At 36.3% G+C, this 23,556-nt stretch overlaps 1 protein-coding gene and 1 pseudogene across 4 annotated transcripts; both read left to right on the top strand.

The window, feature by feature from the left end:
* The first annotated feature begins 9,238 nt into the window (after positions 1-9,238).
* Positions 9,239-10,474, top strand: LOC132165867 (protein SHORT-ROOT pseudogene; annotated as a pseudogene).
* Positions 10,475-16,054: 5,580 nt separating this feature from the next.
* On the top strand, positions 16,055-22,047 carry LOC132182259 (protein TRIGALACTOSYLDIACYLGLYCEROL 2, chloroplastic). Of its 4 annotated transcripts, XM_059595448.2 has the most exons (6): positions 16,058-16,335; positions 17,244-17,950; positions 18,132-18,461; positions 20,861-20,976; positions 21,576-21,666; positions 21,766-22,047. In XM_059595448.2, exons 2-6 carry the CDS (start codon positions 17,429-17,431, stop codon positions 21,856-21,858), a joined length of 1,152 nt encoding a protein of 383 aa, XP_059451431.1. In that variant the 5' UTR covers positions 16,058-16,335; positions 17,244-17,428; the 3' UTR covers positions 21,859-22,047. The 4 variants fall into 4 exon arrangements, with proteins under 4 accessions (XP_059451447.1, XP_059451438.1, XP_059451456.1 ...); XM_059595464.2 differs by lacking the exon at positions 21,766-22,047 and having other exon boundaries at positions 16,055-16,335; positions 21,537-21,660; XM_059595455.2 differs by lacking the exon at positions 21,766-22,047 and having other exon boundaries at positions 16,055-16,335; positions 21,413-21,660.
* Positions 22,048-23,556: the final 1,509 nt, after the last annotated feature.

Below are 23,556 nucleotides of genomic sequence, written 5' to 3'. Positions count from 1 at the left end.
TGTGTGTGTGTGTGTGTGTTGGATCCGAAGGCAAAAATAGTTGGACTATTATGTCTGACAGGCAGAAGGTATTTTTCTTAAACTGGTGTAATAAAATTATCGTTATCAACCAAAAGAAAAGTGTTGGTTATTCCCTTTCTCTTTTTTTTTTTTTTTGTTTTGTTTTTTTTTTATTATTTATTTCTTAATTTCTTTCTTTGTAGGGTTCTCTTAATTATATCCTTGAGAGTTGACTCCACCTCTTCCTATTAATTTATGATGGTTACACTACTAAGACAATAAGAGATTTAATTATTATGTGTTTTTAAATCTTATTTTTCCAATTTCTTGCTAATTCCACAAAAATATTTTTGGTTCCACAATTAATTATGTGCTGCAACAATAAGTCACTGCCTAATTAATAAGTAAATAAATCACACATATTAGAGAAATGCTATAAACATCTCAAAATTTTTGTTCCTAAAGTTAGTTCCCAAATGATGTGTCACCATCTTATGAGTTGCACATCATTTGGGAACCAACTTTTGGAAAGAAAATTTGGAATGTGTAGAACTTCTCCAAATATTATGGACTAATTACAAAGCTAATTAAAGACTAGTGAATATCAAAGTAGAAATGCTATATTTACTAAATTTTCTCACCAAAAAATTGGTTCCCATGTGATGTGTCACTATCCCATGAGATTGTGACACATTTTCCAAAATAATAGATCTCATGGAATGGTGACACATGTGACATATCACTTAGCAACAAACTTTTAAGGAGAAAATTTGATAAGTGTAGCATTTTTTCAAATCCCAAAGTGACATAATGTAAGAAAATAAGGAAAGACAATACATTAGCTTATAAAAAAATAAACTAGGGACGACACATTTTTATGCTAAAAACGTTTTTCATGGGAAAATAATTAACATGTTTAATGAGTGCCACAACAGGTAAGGTGTTGTTATAATTACGTCCATACAGGGACTGCAGGCAGATGGTGGAACTAGCACTAAATATTACTAGATCGAACTTGCTGTATTAGAATTTCCATATTTCTTTTTTTGAAATTTACTAGGCGAATACACGCACTGAGATACCATTTACTAGAGTCCTTTACAAACTGAGGTGGCAGTTCATAATTATTAAAATAATTATAGTGGCTAACTTGTCAATCATGCATGCATTGTTAATCATTTCTCTTCGCGAGACAAGCTATACATTCAATAGTAATTTTGAAAAGTAGAAGGATAGAGGAAGGATCATGTGAGGAAATGAATCACTTATTTTCACCAAATATGACTTGTCATATCAGTTTGTAAATGACTTTGTAGTAAAAGTTGTAGTATCCCAAGCATTTTCTTATTATTATAATGCTATTATTGGTAGTCATTTCTTGTACTGTACAATGATATGTAGCACATCGTCATCATGATCATCATTATTACCATAGATATAATATAAGAAGCAATAATAAAAGTATAAATAAGTGATCAAGGCAAAAAAAAAAAAAAAAAAAAGATTAATTCATATGATAGATAGAATGATTGTAGTAGTAATAGTAATAGTAGAGTTGACAAATTTAGTTTAGTTATAATATGAATGCACACAAAGTTCCAAGAATCTGTCTTTTTCAACTACTCAAGCCTTTATCATCATCTCTTTGTTTCACTTACCTAAGAAAATATGTTGTTTGTTATTTCTCATTTGGTTTGATCCAGTGCTATTTAAAAATGGGGATTCTATATACACATTTTTTTTTTTCTCCTGGGAATAAATGTTTTATTCTTTGGCAAATACTCCTACATCAAAAACTATAACAACAACATTGACTCAACAGCTTTTTTATCTTGTAAATGTATCTTGTAGTTGGGTGCATAGGCAAATCCATGTGGGTCATGAAAGCCATAATTATGATGAAATTGAGACGGAAAGGTTATGAGGTACAGGTAGTTTGGCGTGGTGGAGCAACACACAATAGAGTAACCCTATGACCCTATTTTCTATAAGGAAATGTAATAGCGTATGAGACAAGGAAGGCTGCAAAATGATGGACCGCCATGAATGATCATCTTTTACAAACAATAAAGAAATTTCTCACTGTCTGATTGGATGCTTAGATTGCGATGATCAACTTTCCTAACCTTGTCATTTTCTTTAATCTTTTGGTAAGGAATAGCCTCCTTTCAGATACCTATTTATTTAATTAATTTATTTTTATTTATTTATTCACCTTCTAAAACAATTGAATTGGAAGCTTTTAATGATTCAATTGATAATAGTATTTTATTTAGCCGCCAAAATATGGATTATGTTTATACCAAATTCTTCAACTTGACCCAATTGTTTAATTACTAATTAGGCATCAATGAAGACTTAATTAGATGTACGATGACTTCATGAAAAAATAATGTTTTGTTTTTAATTTAATATCTTCTTTAATATTAACTGTTGTTCATGACTACTATATAATTAAAATTAGAAAGTGACACCCTAAACATATTCCATTTGATTATTCTTCTAGTTATGATAATTACATTTTGTGTTGGTTTATCATTATCAACCAAAAGAAAAGTGTTGGTTCTTCCCTTTCTCTTTTTTTTTTTTTTTTTTTAAAAAAAATTTCTTTATTTCTTCCTTTTTAGGGTTCTTTTAATTATATCCTTGACAGTTGACTCCGCCTCTTCCTATTAATTTGTGATGGTTACACTACTAAGACAATAAGAGATTTAATTATTATGTGCTTTTAAATCTTATTATTCCAATTTTTTGCTACTTCCACAAAAAAAAATTTGGTTCCACAGTTTATTATGTGCTACAACAATAAGCCACTGCCTAATTAATAAGTAAATAAATCACACATTATGGACTAATTACTAAGCTAAAAACTAGTCAATATCAAAGTAGAAATACTACACTTATCAAATTTTCTCCTCAAAAGTTGGTTCCCAAATGATGTGTCACTATCCCATAAGATGGTAACACATTTCTCAAAATAATAGATCTCATGAATAGTGACACATCACTTGGAAACCAACTTTTAGGGAGAAAATTTTGTAAATATAGCATTTTTCATATTTTGAAATACCATAATGTAAGAAAATAAGGAAAGACAAATTAGCTTATAAAAAAAATAAACTAGGGATGACACATTTTTATGCTAAAAATGTTTGGCATGGAAAATAATTAACATGTTTAATGAGTTTTGTGGTGTTTTTCGTTCAGACAAAGTATGCTCGAGCGCACCTCAACACGCTCGAGCTCACTCAAGCACAAGGCAGCAAGGTGAGCCGCACCTGCGCTCGCCTATTCCGTGCCTATGCTCCAGCGCACTACACATGCATGCTTGAGCGCACAATATTGCCGTTCAAGCGCACCAACGCAGCTGCAGCACACCTGAGGAACCAGCGCACGCCTACGCTCAATCTCTCCTCACCTGCGCTCCAGCGCATCTCTGCAAACAGCATCAGTAGACCTGTAGCAGCTAAGTAAAATTTTTACAAATTCTTTTTTGTCCATTTTGTGAGTATTTTGTTTTCTGTTTTTGCATTTGGTTACTGATTTGTTTCTTTTATTTTTGTGAATATATATATATATTTTGTTAGATAAAAACACAGAAACGAATAAAAAATAAATAAAATTGCAAAAAGAACATAAAACAAAAATCTGCCTAAACTAGTAGAAAACTAAAATTAATTTAAACAAAAATCAATTTTCACAAACAAAACAACTCCCCGGCAACGACGCCAAAAACTTGTTGTGAGTTTTAAAAATACTCGCAAGTGCATGAGTCGTTTGCAATATAGTTTATGTAAGTGCGAGGTCGAATCTGTATGGAATTGCATCGTGGAAGTCAATTTCTATCTAAGTCAATAATGTCTTAACCTAGTTCCAAATTTTTGTGTGATTTTGCAAAAAAGGTAAACTAAACGAAAAATGATTGTAAATCAAATTAATAAAATCAGTAAGGTTTTCAAAATTCACCTAACCAAATAACAGCAATCCATTCTCGTGTTTTACTCATATTACTGACAAACACATAAGCCCTAGGCATTGTTCTATGTTCCATCAAAACGCATATTAAAACATCCGATGAATCCAAACATTTAACAAATAAAAAAAGAATACCCAATTGAAATCAAATCATCCAATATATCCGTTTGATAAACGAATGACAATGGATATCCGATTTCAATTGAATGATTCGATGTATCCGTCGGATGAAACAAATCGAATATCCAATATTTTTACAAATAATAATCAAACATTGAATTAAAAGAAATTAATCAACTAATTGAATTCGAATGAAACAACACTTTATTAAAAATCGGAATTGAATGAATAAAACAATGAGAATGAAATTGCCACTCAATGGCTAGGCTTCATCTTCAACCTTAGTTAAAATTTTTAGCCTCTCATGACTAAAAACAACATGATAACTTCAATTGAAAACATCAAATTAAATAAATTTACATAAAGAAGCATACTCAGAACTCAAGAATGACAAAAAGTCAAACATATTCTCCAAACGGCGCCTTCAACATATGTTTTACAAAAGAAAAGAATGTTATAAATACTAAAAACCTAGGGCTTCGGCTCTGCCAGGTCAGCCAGAGTGCGCTCGATCGCACAAGAGGTGCGGTCGAGCGTACTCGGGAATTTTTTAGGGCTTCTGCGGCCCAGTGCATGGGTGCTGCTTGCTTAAGTAAATGTAGGAGTGCGCTCGAGTGGGCCTTACTAGGCTCGAGTGTGGTACTATGCGCTCGATCCCACTTCTAGAATTTCACTTGTTTCTTACTTCCTTACAATTTTCACTTTAATGCCACAGTTTTCTCTTAACAACCTACAAAACACGAAGACACCAAAACTAACAAAAACATTAGAAAATAACAAAACTAAAGGCTTAACAAATGGAAATTAAGGGGGTTCAAATATACAATATTTGGCACTCATCACCCACTAAGATTAGTGGGGATGTTCCAATAGTGTTGCATGTCCCCACTCTCACTCACTCTAAACGCACAAAGTCACTCTCATTCTCGATTGATCTCTCTCTCCCTCACTCCGGCACACTTATCTTTCTCCGGCAGCTCTCTCTCTCTCTAGCACACAGGCGAGTCGATCTCTCTCTCCACTCTCTCAATATATATATGGGTATTGTATGGTTATGGGTTTGGATCTTTAAAGATTTCGTTTATGTTATTTTTATGTTTATGGCTTTCAACCATACCACTACTAGCATCAAATCTTTGTTGGTTTAAATCTTACACAGTTCAATAGAGCTTTTACCAAGTTAAATTCAAGTTCCTGTTAGTGCCAAAGCAAGGGGTTTCAGTTAAAAGTTTGTGCGTTCTTCGGGGTGGAAATTTGTTTTGTTTAGATATTTGTAAATTTCAGAAGCCGTGGGGGGCGTTTGTTTAAAGTAAACTGCTTTTTCGATCCTAAGAATACGCTTTCTCCATAATTTTTGAATCTTGGAATGTCATTACTAAGTTTTGAAGGGAGTTTTTTATGGAAAGATTTGGGTTTTCTTTAAGAATTGTGGAGGAGTGAACCTTTTTAGGGTTTAAATGATAATATATTAATTAATTGATTTGACAAAATTGAATTAATGGTATGTTAATTAGAATTTGTCTTAGATATATTAATTGATTTATATATAATTGATATGCGATTAAATTTAATTAAATGATAATATGTCAATTAATTGATTTGACAAAATTGCATTTATGATATGTTAATTACTAAATTTGTCTTAGATATATTAATTGATTCATATATAATTGGTATGCAATTAAAATTATAGTGTTGACACGCTATGGACAAGTATTGGATGACAAAGTTTAGAGGTTCGGAGGAATATTTTGAAGGCGTTAAGTTGTTCATTACATTTGCGGTTTCTAACTCTAGAACTCGGAAGGTCATTTTGTGCCCATGTAAAAAATGTCGCTTGAATAGGCAACTAAGACAATAGGACGTATATGATCATTTGACAGCAGGAGTGGAAATTATGCCCACTTACAGCAATTGGGTTTGGCATTGAGAAAAAATTGGGCCTCCTGCAAAAGGCTCTAATTCGACTCGTCCGGCCGCAGCTATAGCCCCAATCCTAGACGAGTCCATTAATATGCAAGCCATGTTGCGTGATGTGTTCGGCATGCACAAGGTCATAGAAGACCCCTGTGTACCTCAGATGGAAACGTAGGTGGATGCAGTAGTGCATGAAGAAGTTGATGAGGATAGTGCGAGAAAATTCTACAATTTTCTTAAACAAGCGGAGAAGCCACTTCATGATAAAACCAATCATAGCAAACTGAGTGTTATTGTACATCTGTACAATTTGAAGTGTATAGGTGGTCTAAGTAACACGTTATTCACTTCTTTGCTAGAGTTTATCAATCAATTACTACCGACGGGCCAAGAGGTTTCTGAGAGACATGAGGCTTGGACATGAGAAGATGCCGGCTTGTTGAAATGATTGTATGTTATTCTATAAGGGTAACGAGCATTTAGACTCATGTATAGTTTGTGGAAAATCAAAGTGGAAGGACGAAATTGTAGATCAGGCCGATGGGCAATCCCGAACGTTTAAAAGACGTCTCGTGAAGGTGTTACAGTGGTTTCCACTCATACCACGATTACAAAGGTTGTTTATGTCACAACATTCTGCGGCATGTAGATGAATGCACAAAGGACGGCGTGTTGAGGCATCCGGCTAACAGTTAAGCATGGAATTTATTCAATAACAAACATCCAAAATTTTCTTCAAACCCACGCAATGTAAGGCTTGGTCTAACTTTGGATGGATTTAATCCATCTGGGAACATGAACTTATCCCACAATACTTGGCATGTGATGGTGGTTCCGTACAATTAAATATTTATTTCACATATCGTATTCACTTACCATTGTCAAAATTTAGGAATTTACTTTTGTTTTTATCATTTGCAGGTAATTGATAAGTGAATAAACTAGGAAGGGAGGCTGGGTATGGAAGGCACATATGCTTATCATTTTGTGTTATTAGATGGACTGATAAGCGGGATATCTATTTATATTTGGACATGGTATTTTTAATATTGTATATATGTTTAAACTTTATATGCATGCATGTTAAGTGGTTGTTAAATTAGGTTGTAATGAATTTTAATTAATTTGAAAGGTGTTGAATGGAATTAATGATATGCTATTTATATTTATTGAGGTTGTCGTGGATATATTAATGTACAAACAAAAATTGTGATTATATGTACGTACGTACATTATTATTAAGTTGTCGTAATATTGTGATGGACGTGTATTAGGTTATGTAACCCAAAAAATGTGCAAGGGAGGGAAAATATTTGGTCAAAAATACCTAATTTCGGGACCTTTTTGGGTACCCAAAATGTCCCTATTTTGAGAACAATATGAGACATTTTTCATTGTAGCACGTCCCCTTTTGGAAGGGGACGTGCAAAGTTGAAAAAAGTCCCCTAATATTTATTCTGGTCTCTTTTCTTTGGATATTTTCAAAATGTCCCCTTTTGAGCGTCCCTAACTCAATAGGGACGTTTTTTTTTTTGGCTTAAAACGTCCCAAGCCCAATGTCCCAAAAACCTTGAATTTTTGTAGTGATTCAATGGTGATTTTACAATGCACATCAATTTTGAGGGGATAAAATGATGGTATATAGCATTACTCTTATGGCTAGTAATTTTTGACACGATCTGCGAATCTACATGAAATTAAAGGTTAGGGTTGAGTAGTACTCTATCTTGTTTAATTAAATGTGTCGAATTATGATTAAACTATATATTTTTATTATACCCATGCTTCAAGATAACCTGATCAAGCCCGACATGGGACATAATGGCAGGTAATTTTTTATCAGACCCGAGAACGCGACACAAACCCAATACGAAATTATAGGGTTAGGATTGAGGAGTTTGACCTGTTTAATTAAATCGGTCAGGTTAGTGTTACCCTATATAATCTTATACATATAACTCGAACCCGACACACAAATAAGAATTGCCACCCCTAATTACTTTGCTCTTATTTACTTAATTCTTGTTTACAATACAAATGTTCATATTTTATAGGAAGTATGTGAGAGAATACAAGTATGGTAATCAAATTTCTAATATTTAATTACAATCAAACCTAAATAGGGAATATTTTAGTATCAACTCAATGAAAATTTATTAGCTTAATATGGAAAACACATATTCTAACACCTGCAGCATTTGATCTCAAAGATAAGAAAGTAGATGGAAGGAGGTGTTTGTTTAAGGAGAAAGGTAAAAACATTGCTTGAATTTCTAAGACAATATCAGTGTAGTGTCCAAAGACTAAAAGTTATCCATTCTTGAATTATAAACAATTTTCATTCTTTTCCTTTTAATCAATGATAAGATGTCTTCAATTTGTAGAATCATATTCATATCATTTAAAGACCCACCCTTAACACCAAAATATAACTAGTGGAAGGTGAAAACTAGATGAATTTCTAAGAAATCAGTATATATATACATGTTGACATGATACACAAATTCATTATTTTCCTTTTGAATCTTAATTTAGTGATTGATAAGATATTTTTGTTAGAATCATAAAAGATTTAGTAGCATAATATCTAGATCATTTCATGCACAGACAATTCCATTCCACAATATTCTAGTTATTCTCCAAGCTTCCATACTTAGTAGATTGCTTAGGCTCATGACACTAATCCATCTCATTCTTAGATTTGTTTCATGTGGGAAGATTTTTTTTTTATTATTTTTTAAGATTTTGTGGGAGAGTGGTTGCATTATACTATGCTTAAAACCTAGCTACCTACAATTCCTAAGTGGTTGCAATATTTGTATCCTTCCAAGCATATTAATTTCTTGAAATATGGTAAAAGTTGTCTATGTTAGAGTATATGATAAGGATTTCTCGACAAATATATATGACTATCTACAAGGCTCTAGCTCTATTTATAAAGCTTACAGATGATTTGAATTTATTCAAATTCAGACTAATAATAGAAATCCTTATCATATACTCTAAGGGGGCTGCATATAGCTAGAAAATTAACTATATGCTTTTTGTTCACAACTATATCCTCATGATGATATGAATTAGCTAGAAGCCTTTAAAACATTAAAAATATAATAGAAACATACAAAGCTAGCTTTTAATAAATTAACATAATGAAAATGACCTCAAATATAATGCATGGCTTTCTATATCACTGTGTTGTAGTTGTCCCTGTCTAAATGAAATTGAGGAGGGGCTTTGCAAATGTGCCTTAGAGTCAAAGGGCTCCATAAGTTACACACATGGACACAACTCTTTTCACTCCACAAGAATCACCCACCTTCTACGACTGCAACCAGTAGAGCAATGATCATGCAACAGCCATGGATGTGCAGAGCAACAACAATCAGAGCCACACATCAACAAGCCGATCATCGAACTCAATTGATCATCATCTTCAGCAGTTGCCAAGTCATGCATTAGGCAAATGGGCATCAAGGCTTCTAAAGGAGTGTGCAAGAGCAATTTTCGACAAGGATTCCACCAAAATCCACCACCTTCTATGGATGTTAAACGAGTTGGCTTCACCTTATGGAGATTGTGATCAGAAATTGGCCTATTATTTCTTGCAAGCTCTATTTTGCAAGGCCACCGACTCTGGCCTACGGTGCCACAAAACACTTTCTTCTCCGGTCGAAAAGAGCAGCACCTTCGATTTAGCAAGGAAGTTGATACTGAAATTCCAGGAGGTAAGCCCTTGGATGAATTTTGGTCATGTTGCTTCCAATGGCACCATTTTGAAGGCCTTAGAGGGTGATACAAAGCTTTGCATAATCGATATAAGCAACACCCTTTGCACCCATTGGCCTCCTCATCTTAAGCTCGTTGTTGTGGTAATAGCTAGCACAGTGAGCTCAGTCATGAAGGAAGTTGGCCAAAGAATGGAAAAGTTTGCAAGGCTAATGGGAGTACCCTTTGAATTTATTGTAATAAGTGGGTTGAAGCATTTGGGAGAGCTCACAAAGGAGATGCTAGGTGTTCAAGAGCATGAGGCAGTTGCAGTGAATTGTATAGGAGGCTTTAGAAGAGTTGAAGTGCAAGAAAGGGCAGGTGTAATTAGGCTTTTCCAGTCCCTCAGGCCTAAACTTGTGACAATTGTAAGGGAAGAAGCTGACTTTTCCTCCTCAAAAGATGACTTTGTCAAGTGCTTTGAAGAGTGCCTGAGATTCTACACATTGTACTTTGAGATGTTAGAGGAGAGCTTTTTCCCAACAAGTAATGACAGATGCTAGAGAGGGAGTGCTCATGAAGCATGGTTAGGGTTTTGGCTTGTGATCATAAAAATAGTGATCAAGGAGAGTGTGAGAGAAGGGAGAGAGGAAGGCAATGGTGTGAGAGGCACAATGAGGCATTTTCTCCATCTGGGTTTAGTGATAATGTTGTGGATGATGTGAAGGCATTGTTGAAAAGGTACAGAACAGGGTAGGAGGTGTTAAGGAACCAACAGAGTCTGTTTTGGATTCACTCTTTGAATCCAACAAATTCGAACCACTCTCTAGCATTATCCTTATCTCTAGCATTATCCTTATGGTTGTTTTTATCTCTTCCCTTTTAGTGTTGTAGTTGTATTTGTTCTACCTGTTTGTATCGTATTAGTTCTCCTAGTTTGTATCAAGTTTGGGTTTGTCAAACTTGATTACAATTGTAACTCTTTGCCTATATATACAATAAAAACAAAGCTAAGACTTCATTCCTCCAAAAGATAGTTTACTCTGCTTTCTTTCATGGTATGAGAGCCACACGGTTCATACCCCTCTAAATAAGATCCTTGACCCTCCTCAAATTTTGGGCTTTCTCTACCCCTTCTCCTTCTTCAGCAAAATCAGCTTCTTCTCCAAGAAAATTCGCGGTTCTCCTTACTGTCCTCAGCCACATCCTTGCCACACCAAATCATAGCCGCACTTATGCTGTTCTTCTCCTTGCTGTGTCCCTGCTGCTGCACTCATGACGCAATCCAGCAACACTGCCGCTCTATCCTTCATGATGCCAAACATTGCGCATCTCTGTCAATCCAAGCTCGATGACACCAACTATCTTGGATGGGTCTTTCAATTTAAGCCCATCCTCAAAACCAACGGCTTGATGGGCATTGTTGATGGCTCCGAGCCATGCTCACCAAAGCTTATTCCATCTTCTCTGGACCAAACTACTCCTGATGTCTCAAATCCATAATATATTTTCTGGGAAAAGAAAGACCAATGTATCCTTAGTTGGTTCATTGCAACTCAAACTGCTCCACTTGTGCCTACTATCTATGGGTGTAAAACCTCCAATCAAGTATGGAACACCCTTGCCACTCATTATGCTTCCCCATCAAAGTCTTACATCACTCAATTGAGACGCCAACTTCAGACTCTCAGACAAGGTAACAATCCATGCGTTACTTTTATTCGTAGTGAGAAATCATTGGCTGACTAGCTAGCTTTCGCCGACAGCCCCATCATCGATGATGACCTTGTATCCTACAACATAGGTGGATTAAGCTCCACCTACAATTCTTTTGCCTTGACCTACTCCATGATAACAAAGAATGCCACTATGTCTCTTGAAGAATTTCAGTTTGAATTACTTGGACATGAACAACTCCTTGAACATCAGGCTGCCACTGCTGAACCACAATCCTATGTCATGACTGCTCTGAAGCCAGGTTACAAGCAGAGAATCAACAACAACCAAAGGAAACCTTTCTCTAATTACAGAAATTCCTATCCCTCAAAGAATACTTTCAACAGATCTCCTGATATACTCCCAACCCCTGCTTTCTCCAAAGGAAAAACTATTACTGGAAACACCAGCAACTACACTCCAAGAAGAAATTCTCCCAGTAACTACACTCCAAGGAGAAATTCTCAACCTGGTATCCTCTCATCCAACAGACCTCTTTGTCAGATATGTGGCCGCTCCAATCATCAAGCATTGGACTGCTTTCATTGCATGGATTATGCCTTCCAAGGACAACATCCACCATTTGACCTTGCTGCAATGGTTTCCCAATCCAACGATCTACAAGATCAAGATGAATGGCTTGCTGACAATGGAGCCAATACTCACATCACTAATGACTTGGAGAATCTAACTCTGCATCAACCATATCAGGGTGATGAGACAGTAGCAGTAGGTAATGGTAGTGGACTTGGTATCTCCCACACTGGCTCTTCCTCTTTTCTTAGCTCAAATCAACTCCTACATCTCAAAAATATCTTACATTGTCCTGATTCTACAGCAAATTTACTTTCAATTAATAAAATTTTCCTTTATCTAAACTAACTGATACCTATTTCTTGATGGTCTCTACCCACTAAGGATACAACACTTCACCCCCCCCAAAAAAAAAGAGGATACAACACTTCACCAGAAATAAAGTCAGAGCATTTACTGCACGAATTGGGATCAAAGTGTCTTCTTCAATTTAGCACAACCTCTTAGGGCATCCAAGTCATCAAATCTTGCAGCATTTGCTTCACAACTACTATCTTCCTGTGTCTTCAGTTAAGTCTAGCCAGTCTATTTGTGTTTCATGTCAATTAGGAAAGAGCAAAAAGTTACCCTTTGCTGAGTCTAGTCGTGTCACCATTTCTCCATTGGAGCTTGTTCATAGTGATGTATGGATTTCTTCTTTATCTTCAATCAATGGAAGCAAATGCTATGTTATTTTTATTGATGATTTATCTCGATACACCTGGCTTATACCTCTTAAACTCAAATCAGATGTCTTTGAAACCTTTGTTAAATTCAAGTGCTTGATAGAAAATTTATTTTCCCTTAAAATCAAACAACTTCAAACAGATGGGGGTGGTGAATACACCTCTCATAACTTTATTAAATTTTTGTCAACACATGGTATTCTTCATCGAGTCACCTGTCCACATACATCTCAACAAAATGGAGTTTCAGAAAGAAAACATAGGCATATTATTGAATTTGGTCTTAGTCTTTTAGCTCAATCCCACCTCTCTTCAAAATACTGGGTTGAAGTTGTCAATACTACCGTGTATCTCATCAATATACTACCAACCCCAACTCTCCAAAATTCAAGTCCTTTAACCAAACTCTACAAGAAGGAGGCAGACTACACTTTTTTAAAAACTTTTGGTTGTGCTTGTTATCCCCTCTTAAGACCCTATGTCAAACACAAATTGGAATTCAAAAGCAAACAATGCATCTTCCTTAGATACAATGCTCACCAAATGGGTTACAAGTGCCTTGATCCCAGTTCCAATCGTGTATATGTCTCTAGACATGTTATTTTTTATGAATTGGTGTTTCCAGCACAAAGTAGAGCAGCATCTTCATCCCCTGACGGATCAGATCCTTCCCTTACAGGTATTGCTCTTGATCCTTCTCATTTTTACTCTGTGAATAATTCTGACTTTATTACTGTTCACACCTCATCTCCTATCACCTCACCTTCCCCAGTACGAGTACCTATCCTAACAAACACTCTTGCTTCCCCTATCTCCTCAAGACTTTCCTCTTTACCAACATCTGAACCCTCTACTCCCTTGACTAACCCTACTGCAGAATTACTACCACCTAACCCTGAGCCTATTCCCAACCTAGATCAATCCCTACTTCAACTTTTACCTGCACCTCCTGAGCCATCCTCTCCTCATATTGTCACAAGATCTATGATTGGAAACTCCAAACCTAAGTATTTTCCCAACTATCAGCTATTCTTGTCCTTAAAGTCAACCAAGCATCTACTAAAATCCTTTCATACCACATCCCTGCCTTCTATCCCTACTACATTTGCTCAGGCTGTCTCTAACCCTAAATGGTTTGCTGCAATGGAGTGAACTTCAAGCTTTGGCTGACCATGGTACTTCGTCTCTCTGCCCTAGACCTTCACATCGAAACATCATAAAAAACAAGTGGGTTTTTCGACTAAAGGAAAAATCAAATGGCACTATTGAAAGATACAAGGCAAGGCTAGTGCCTAAGGGTTTTCAACAAAGAGATAGTATTGACTACACTGAAACCTTCAGTCCAATTATCAAACCAGCCATTATACGGATCTTGCTGCCCTTAGCAATCCACTACAATTGGCCCCTCAAGCAATTAGATGTCTCCAATGCTTTCCTTCATGGTCACTTGAATGAAGAAGTCCTCATGTAGCAGCCTACTGGTTTTATTGATGCAGCTTTTCCAGATCATGTATGTAAGCTCAAGAAGGCTCTCTATGGTCTAAAGCAAGCCCCAAGAGCCTAGTTTCACAGATTGTCACAAGCTCTTCTCCATCTTGGTTTTGTTGGATCCCTAATAGACACCTCTATTTTTATGCTTCATCAAGGTTCTGTTCATATTTACATACTAATATATGTTGATGATATCATAGTAACAGGCACAGATTCATCTATCATGGAGTCTTTCATCGACAGCCTTCAAATGCAATTTAAGCTTAAAGATCTTGGCTGCCTTCCATACTTCCTAGGCATCCATGTCGTTCATGACAAATCTAGCTTACATCTAAATCAAGGAAAGTACATTATTGATTTACTTGATCGTGTGCAGATACTTGGAGCAAAGCCTTATGTCGCACCCTGCACTTCAGGCAAGAAGCTCACCAAGCTTGATGGTGATCCCCTACCAAATCCCACACCCTATCGTCATATCATTGGAGCTTTACAATATTGCACACTTACAAGACCAGACATAGCATATACTGTCAACCAACTATGCCAATTTCTCCATTGTCCAACCAATGAATATATGAAGGCTACTAAAAGAGTCCTAAGGTACCTTAAAGGCACACCAAATCATGGCCTTCACTTCACTCCAAGTCTTCTTCAACTTCAGGCATACTGTGATTCTGACTGGGCAAGGGATCCTCTAGATCGCAAATCCACCATAAGGTATTATGTTTTCTTCGGCTCCAACTTAGTGTCTTGGCATGCTAAGAAGCAGCCTGTTGTCTCGAGCTCTAGCACATAAGTTGAATATCGCGTCATGGCCATCACAGCTACTGAGTTCTCATCGCTTCGAATGCTACTCAAATAATGCAAGTTTCTCTCCATGATCCTCATGTACTCTGGTGTGATAATATAGGAGCTATTGCCTTAGATTTCAATCCCATCTACCAAGCTCATACCAAGCATATAGAAGTTGACTACTACTTCATCCATGAGAAAATTCTTCACAAAGATCTCAATGCTAGCTACATTTCAACTCAAGATCAATGTGTTGATATCTTTACAAAGGGTCTTATCTCCTCTCGTTTTCTTGTCCTTAGAGACAAACTCATAGTCACTCCCCCTCCCATTCGTTTGAGGGGGCTGTTAAGGAACCAACAGAGTCTGTTTTGGATTCACTCTTTGAATCCAAATAGATCCGAACCACTCTCTAGCATTATCCTTATAGTTATTTTTATCTCTTCCCTTCTAGTGTTCTAGTTGTATTTGTTCTACTTGTTTGTATTGTATTAGTTGTACCAGTCGCTGCACACAAAAATCCCTATATCAAAATGCACCACGTTAACGCATGGGCACCTCAACCAATTTTTTTCCAACACATTCAATAGCCAACCAGAAAAGGATAAACGGTTAGGAGAAGGATCATCTCCATTTCAAATGAAATGAAGGAGATTCATTTAGTTGTTTTAAGATGACATTTTTGTCCAAAAAAATAAAATGACAAAACTAGCCCCCTAAAAGCAACAAATCGGTTGAAATGGATAGGATCCAGGTCCAAACGGTTACATGGGTCTGATTAGTGCATTTAATGCACATGGATCTTTTTCAATTCGTTGGGCTGTCCATTTCCATAAGACCCAATGATTTTATTGCATTGGGTTTTGAAGCATTGTCGGCCCGATAAAGAAATTATGTTGGTATCCAAACGCAAACCCAGTTTTTATGGTTAGCCCGATAAAGAAATTATGTGGGTATCAAACGCAAACCCAGTTTTTCTTGCAAATACAAATTCACTGGGTTTTTCACAAAAAAAAAAAATTGAAAACAAAAACAAATATTGGCCATCCAAACCAGGCCCAAAAATCCTACGATTTCATTTTATTTTCCCCCATCCATTTTATTTCCCCCCCTCCCAAAACTTTTCCCCAAGCCCATTCTCCCTCCACCAACCTTTCTCTGCACACCGGCGCCGTGACCTCCACCGGCACTGGCGTGATATCCTCTCCCCACCGTCACTGTCGCCGACGACCACCTCCACTGCCGTGCATCAGCTCCCGTCGGAACCCATTTCGCCACGAGAGGCAGCTCTCCACCCCACCGGCACCGTGCGCCCCTTCTCTCCACCGCGCGTCTCCCCGTCGTGCTAAACCCATCTTAGGTACTTATCTCTCACTCTCTCCTTATTGTGATTTTCTGTATGGGTTCTTGAAGATTTGAGGTTGTAGAGATGCTTGGGTTGGGTGATTACAAATTGATGTTTCGTACATACCCATTCAAAGATTAAAAACGGATTTCTTAGTTAATTTGGTTGATGGCTATGGATTTTGAAAATTAAGATGGTTAAACCGAAAGCTTCTCTTTATGTCTAAATTTTGGATTGAGTACGATGATTGTATAAATTCAATTGTTGATACCTGATCGATTTATGGCTGATAAATCTATTTCAATGATTGGTGGATTGACATTGATTTGGTATTATGAATCTGAGAGGGCCGATTGAAATAGTTGGGCCTTTGATTATTTTTCTGTTTTGAACAAATTTAGCTTGAGCTCTTGATATAATTTTCGGCCTTGATAGATTTTTTTTAAGGACGTGATTTTTGGGAAGTATTTATTTGATTTCTTTGGCTTTTGAAAGTTTATTGTAGTTGATTTTATCTGGACTAGGGTTTTCTGTTTTTTTCCAGATTATGGACTAGGAGGTTGGATGATTCTAGTATAGCAGGTTTTGGTTCCATTTATTTGATGGGTTTTGATTGAATTTCTATGTCAAGCTTATTATCTAATGGATTGTGTATGGGTATTTATATGTGTTGATGACTATGTGCTGATTTTTGTAAGAGAATAAGACAAGTAAGGTTTGATAGTCAAATTTTGGTTGATGACCGAAGGTTCGATTGGTTGGGATGTGATTTTTGTGGTGGCTGGATTACTAAACGCATCTCTTGTCATTCCAATTTTTCATTTAAATAGTGTCTAGCGAGATTCCAGGTATTTGTATTAGTTGGTCTTTCTATCATAATCATCTTCATGAATCCCTTATTCTTCTTCGTTTTTGCGCTCTAGGGTTTTGTTATGCACTACATTGAATTGGCCCTGTGGAAGTTTCAGCAGTTTAAGACTCAGAAAACCCCTTTTTGGATTGTTATAATTGGCTCAAGAAGTCGGTGTTTGGTGCAAGTATTACCAAGAGAACTGCAGTTGAAGTAGGCTATTGGTGAACTGTTTCTCTATTTAGAGCCTTGCAAAAGATGATGGGGAAACCTTTGGTTCAGGTCTCAACCTGCCCGACAGTGCTGTCTTCATCATTGATTACCCTTCCAAGTAATTCGTCAAATTGCTTGCCTTGTCTTCCATCAAGACCACACATAAAACTCAACAGGGTAAGAGCTATGTCCGCTGATGCAGGTCATAGCCAGCCATCTTCAGCTTCTTCTGAGAAAAAGAATCCACTTGCAGTTGTTTTGGATATTCCTAGGAATGTTTGGAGGCAAACATTACGCCCATTGAGTGATTTTGGGTTTGGCCGTAGGAGCATTTGGGAAGGTGGGGTTGGGTTGTTTCTAGTGTCTGGTGCAGTTCTTTTTGCACTCAGTTTGGCTTGGTTGAGAGGGTTTCAAATGCGGTCTAAATTCAGGAAGTACTTTGCTGTTTTCGAATTTGCCCAGGCTTGTGGTATTTGCACAGGAACGCCGGTGAGGATTAGGGGGGTGACTGTTGGCAATGTCATCCGTGTTAATCCTTCCTTGAAAAGTATTGAAGCAGTTGTTGAGGTGTGTTTCAATGCCATTTTCTTTTTGTTGATATGTGATGTTACTTCTGTTTCCATCTTAAAATTAAATCCTTGGTGCAGTCAGGTTCTATTTTATCTTATTTAATTTTTTTTGCAAGTTGATGCCGTCAAGATTTTATTTGGTGTGGATACCACCTAATTGTTTCACATGCTGTTTGTAGGTTGAAGATGATAAAATAATCATTCCTCAAAATTCACTGGTTGAAGTGAACCAGTCTGGTCTTCTCATGGAAACTATGATTGATATTACACCTCGAGATCCAATCCCAACACCTTTAGTGGGACCTCTTGACCCAGAATGTGTGAAAGAGGGTCTTATTTTATGTGATAGGCAGAAGCTGAAGGGATGTCAAGGAGTGAGTTTGGATGCATTGGTTGGTATATTTACCCGTCTAGGACGGGAGGTGGAGGAAATTGGTGTTGCCAATACTTATTCGCTGGCTGAACGAGTATCTTTAGTTATTGAAGAGGCAAAGCCTCTGCTTACGAAGGTTTGATGTGCCCTTCTTGTGATTTTATGTTCGATTTTTAATCATCTGTTCTCATGAATAAATTGTTGAATTAGATAACTATATCCTGTTGAAAAATGTCAGCTAGGTTCTTGTAAAAATGAAGGATTTGTTAGTAAACAAATAATTAGTTAAGAGCTATCCATTTAATGGTGTGCTTCATGGTACTATAATTGTATGTTTGGGTTTTTTTTTTTTTTTTTTTGATAACCGGGGTATCCGAAGCTTTGCCTTTACTGGATCCCCGGGTCATAGTGCAAATCGTCCCCTCCATATGGGTCGGATAAAGCTCAGGCTTTCGCTTGCATGTGTGGCTTGTATATGTTTGGGTTATGATTTAAATAAGCGATATTATGAAATTATGATATATCTGGGTTACCTATGGAAACACACATGCTATAAGTACATGCTTACATAATCATCTTAAAGTAGGAAGAGGTGAGAAATAACTTTTTACTTGATCCAAGTGGTCTGGTGACAAATGATTGGCCCCTTTAACATCAGTTGTATATTACTTATACACTCGGGTTGTTTACTTCTTATATGCATTTCCCTACCAAAGACTACTTACAAGTTACATGGATAAATATTTGTTATACTTCAAGCAAAATTATTTCCATGTTATCACTTGAATCTTAGGAAACATAGATAACACAAGTTGGTTAATTAATAAATGCTGAAGATGACCAATATGTTTTAGAATTTTTTGAGCCATCTGTTTGGAAGGGAAAGTTGTTAGCTTGTGTTTAATGGAATTGTAAAGAATTGTAAAGAACTGAACAGAGAAAGGGGGACTTTGGTGTTAGTCATTTGTCATCCAACGTAGAGATTGGGCCTTATCGTAGATTTGTACAAATGTGGGAAGGTCTGGAAAAATTAAAGAGGTAGCTTATTGATACATCACATCTGGTAGTAGTATTGAGTTTGTGATGTGATGTGATGAGCCTCAATACTACTATCAGATGTGATGAACCTCAAGACATCACCATCTCGTAGTAGTATTGAATTTATGAATATGTATCAAGTGTATTTGGTAAAGTAAAGTTCCCTTAAGAGCCGCTTTCTTTGCTTGGTTGGCTGCCCTAGAAAAGATTCTTTGGATAATCTTAAAAAGCTTCACGTTTTGGCAGTCGATTGTGTTGTATTTGTAAGAGAAGTAGGGAGTCTGTGGATCTTCTTCTCCACTATGAGGTTGCTAGTGCCGTATTGAGTATTATTTTCAGTCATTTTGGGTTGTCTTGGGTTATGCCTAAGCAAAGTGGTAGACTTCTTTGCTTGTTGAAAGGTTTATATGGCAGTCTTTAGAGTGCAGCAATGTGGAAGATGATGTTGTCTTGCCTTTTGTGATTCCTTTAGAGCGAAATGAATGATAGAAATTTTGAAGATCACGAGAGGACGGTGGTGTAACTAAAGTTTTTCTTCTTTAATACTCTTTTTCTCTAGACTGTTGCTTTAAACTTCCCTAATGTGCTTGATTTCCATGTTTTTCTTGATTTTCCCCCTTCTAGCTAGGTGTCTCTTTTGTATATTTTCTGTGTACTAGGGTTGGGCATGCCTCTTCATTTTTTAAATAAAATTTCAATTATATATATATATATATATATATATATATATATATATCAAGTGGATAAGGGTGTCAATTTGAATTGATAAGTAAGGAGATGTTGAAGCATATAATTATGGATGTAAGCCAATTACATTTACTGTGTGCATTAACTATGATCTTTCTTTTAGGAAAAGATTAATTTCTGGATATCTTTCCTGTTATTGAACTTAATACAATCTTTGGAATCGACTACTTCATATTTTTGCCAGGTCCAACCTTTAGAACGTGTTCAAAATTAAAGTTCAAATCATCAGGGAAATGGGGGATGCCTTTATGAAAGGAATTATGTCAGATTAACAATTTAATGTACTAGTTGTTTCTTAAAAAAAAAAATAAGGAAATCAGTTTGGGAGAGTTTCTTCTTTAGTATGGAGTGTCAAACAATGTTGGTGGATGGCCATTTGTTTTTAAGTACCATGAGGTCCAAGTTTCGAATCCCCTTGGGTGCAAACAATTTCTTTGGGCCAGCCCGCCGTGTGGAGAGGGTCTACCGGGTGGAGAGGGTGCTTTATATGGGTCCGAGGTTTTTACCTAACAGGAATGGGTACACGAAGTGACCCTATCTTGAAGGGTTTCCTCGTCATAAAAGAATATATATAAAAGGAGAGAAGGTACAGCGACAAGTGGGTAGTTATAGCACTGCGTTGTTTATGTATACTTATTCAAAAGAAATCTGTGCATGTTTATGTATACTTAAATGGTTTATATTCACATTTGCTCAATATTTTATTTATTCTCATGCAGAATTATTTGATTTGTTGTATTGATGTCTCAGATCAAAGCCATGGCTGATGATGTTCAACCTTTGCTGGCTGAGGTTCGTGATAGCGGTCTGCTAAAGGAAGTTGAGAATCTAACCAGAAGCCTTACGGAAGCCTCTGAGGACCTGAGGTGAGTTATAGCAACCTCTTACGTTGATAAGTTTTATGTGTGAATTTATTAATTCAAGGTCAGGTTGAGAAAATGACACAAAATGCTTTTACTAATTAAGCCAAGCTTGAGTCTCAATAAAGAGAGGCTTTTTGGGTCTTCTTTTTGCTCTAGCCTCTGGTATTGTTTGGCAGTAAAAAATACTATGAAAATGATGACCAAAAGCAATCCAAGAGTTTTTTAAGACATGATCATCCTCAGACACATGAGAAGATCAATGAGCTCCACACCTCTCCATGAGCTACAGAACTTATTCAGCTTTTCTTGTCATATTTGAGCTACTTAATGGATTATGAGCTTCATTTCATGTAGTTGTAAAAAATGGATTGGGTTTGGGACAGGAAAGTCTTCCTAAATTATTGCTGAGGGTTGAGGTCACTGGTTCAATCTCATACAGGTGCATGGGGTTGTATACTTGTATTTACCTATATTAAAGAGAGAGCGAGAGACAGAGACACAGAGAGAGAGAGAGGACTATTTACAGGACCAGTATGAAAAGAACATATTGAATCTTGTCTCAGTTACAGGCTTACAATGGTGTAGAGTAAATTTTTCTGCAGAAGAGTGCATTCATCAATTATGACCCCTGAGAATACTGAGCTGATTCAGAAGTCCATTTACACCCTGATTTTTACCTTGAAGAACATTGAGGTGAGATCCTATTTCTCAGCTGCTTACCTTTGCTAATTGTCAGAGTCGAGTAATTTCTTGTGTAAAGTTGGCTTTCTATTTCTTTTTTCATCATTGCAGAATATAAGCTCTGATATTTTGGGATTCACGGGTGATGAGGCTACAAGACGGAATCTAAAACTACTTATCAAGTCCCTAAGCCGGCTATTGTGAAGACAAATAAAAGATGGAAATAGGATGGTAGCTTACAGCAGAAAATTAGATGTTCGAAATGCTATCCTTTATTTATTGTAGCGGGGAGAAATCGTAGTAGTGTCATTGCCCCCTTTGGATCTGCATTTTTTGGTAGCAGGAAAGCATTCAATGCTATTCTTCATATAGCATTCTTTTGCCTCAAGCGGAAATGTCGTTGACTGCTTTTCCTTTCCCAAACAAGAAGTGAAAATGTGAATGATTTATCAGTGGAGGTTTTGTTTGTTGCTACAGAAAGCCCTTGATTTTTTAGATGAAAGTTTGCATTCGAGTGTAGTTTGGAGGCTTCTGCATTTGTTTCTATGTGTTCCATTGTTTAGGCTAAAATGCCCATGAAAGATCAACATCAGAAATGTTCCCCTGATAAAAATTCTGTCAGTATGGAATTGTCAATTTTCTTTGAGGAGAGAGCTTCTGTATGTTTCTTATGCTAATAATATGCCTGTCAACTATAGTTTCAGATAGTGACAGCCAAGACTTTGTTTTCCAGTGAGCTGTATTGTTGGACATGTTAAATCTGATTGATAGTTTAACTACATCTCTTCCCCACCATGTTTTGTAGCCCCTCCTCACATTACTAGCCCAGATCTTCACTGCTTGGTATTCAACTTTCACAGCATCCTCTTAGGGCATGTACTTGAGTTGGCTGCAATTCTGGATTCTGGTGGTGGCCTGTGCTAGGATGAGTTTTTTTTGAAGACGAGTGGCGATTTGGGTTTTTCTTATATTTTTTAGAGTCAAATGGGACATGTGGTTTTTTGGAATTTTTTAGAGGGCTGTGGAAGGTCAAGGGGTTCGTTTTCAAAAGAGATATGATATTTAGTATTCTCCGCCGAAAATGTCGCATGATTAATTCACCTGGAATTTTGTTTGTTGTTTTAATTAAAATTGATCTCAGTAGGAGATCGAGTATGTCAGGACAGCTGAAAATGCTAGAAGAATGCTATAACATTTCTTCTCAAATTTCAAAAATTGAAGAGATTAAAGGAAAATTTTATATTTTAAAAAATGAAATGGCAATTTTCTGAAGTTTTCTTTTAAAGAGTAAATGGGATATTTTCATATTTTTAGAAAATGGTGAGAAGGTTTTTCAAATTTTGTTGGGACTAGACTATATATACTCAAATTATTTTAGAGAAGTTCAGCTCACTCTTTAAGATTCACAAAGATAGAAGAAAATTAGAGCATTTGCAGCGTTGAAAAATGGAAATTTCCATGGTATAACGTATCTTTATGGGTAGGATTCCCATCCGCACATGGATCAATTGTTGTCTTCTGTAAAATGGCTTTTCGAAAATTTGCCATTATATATATAATTAGATTCTGGTATCATATATGACCCCATACAACGGGCCAAACACGTCGCATATCCCATGAACTTCCAATTTTGAAGGTATTTTGTATTTGAGACCCACACAAATTCTGCGTATCAACTCATTTAAAGCATTTAGCATATTATATAACATCCCTCAACCGACAACAATTGATCTATTATACAAACCTCCAAAAACTTATCCATGACATTCAAATTTGAACTCATCCAATGCAAATTACTATAGTTCTTATTTCATAATTTTTGTTTTATGAAACTAAAAATGTTAAGGTGGTTTTTTTAAAAAAAAAAAAAAAAAAAAAAAAAAAAAAATTTAAGATTACCCT

The sequence above is a fragment of the Corylus avellana genome, chromosome 2 (assembly GCF_965113065.1).
Source record: "Corylus avellana chromosome 2, dhCorAvel1.hap1.2, whole genome shotgun sequence".
In the NCBI taxonomy this organism is placed as follows: Eukaryota; Viridiplantae; Streptophyta; class Magnoliopsida; order Fagales; family Betulaceae; genus Corylus; species Corylus avellana.
Note: the sequence above shows the minus strand (reverse complement) of the source record. Positions and strands in the feature narration are given on the sequence as shown.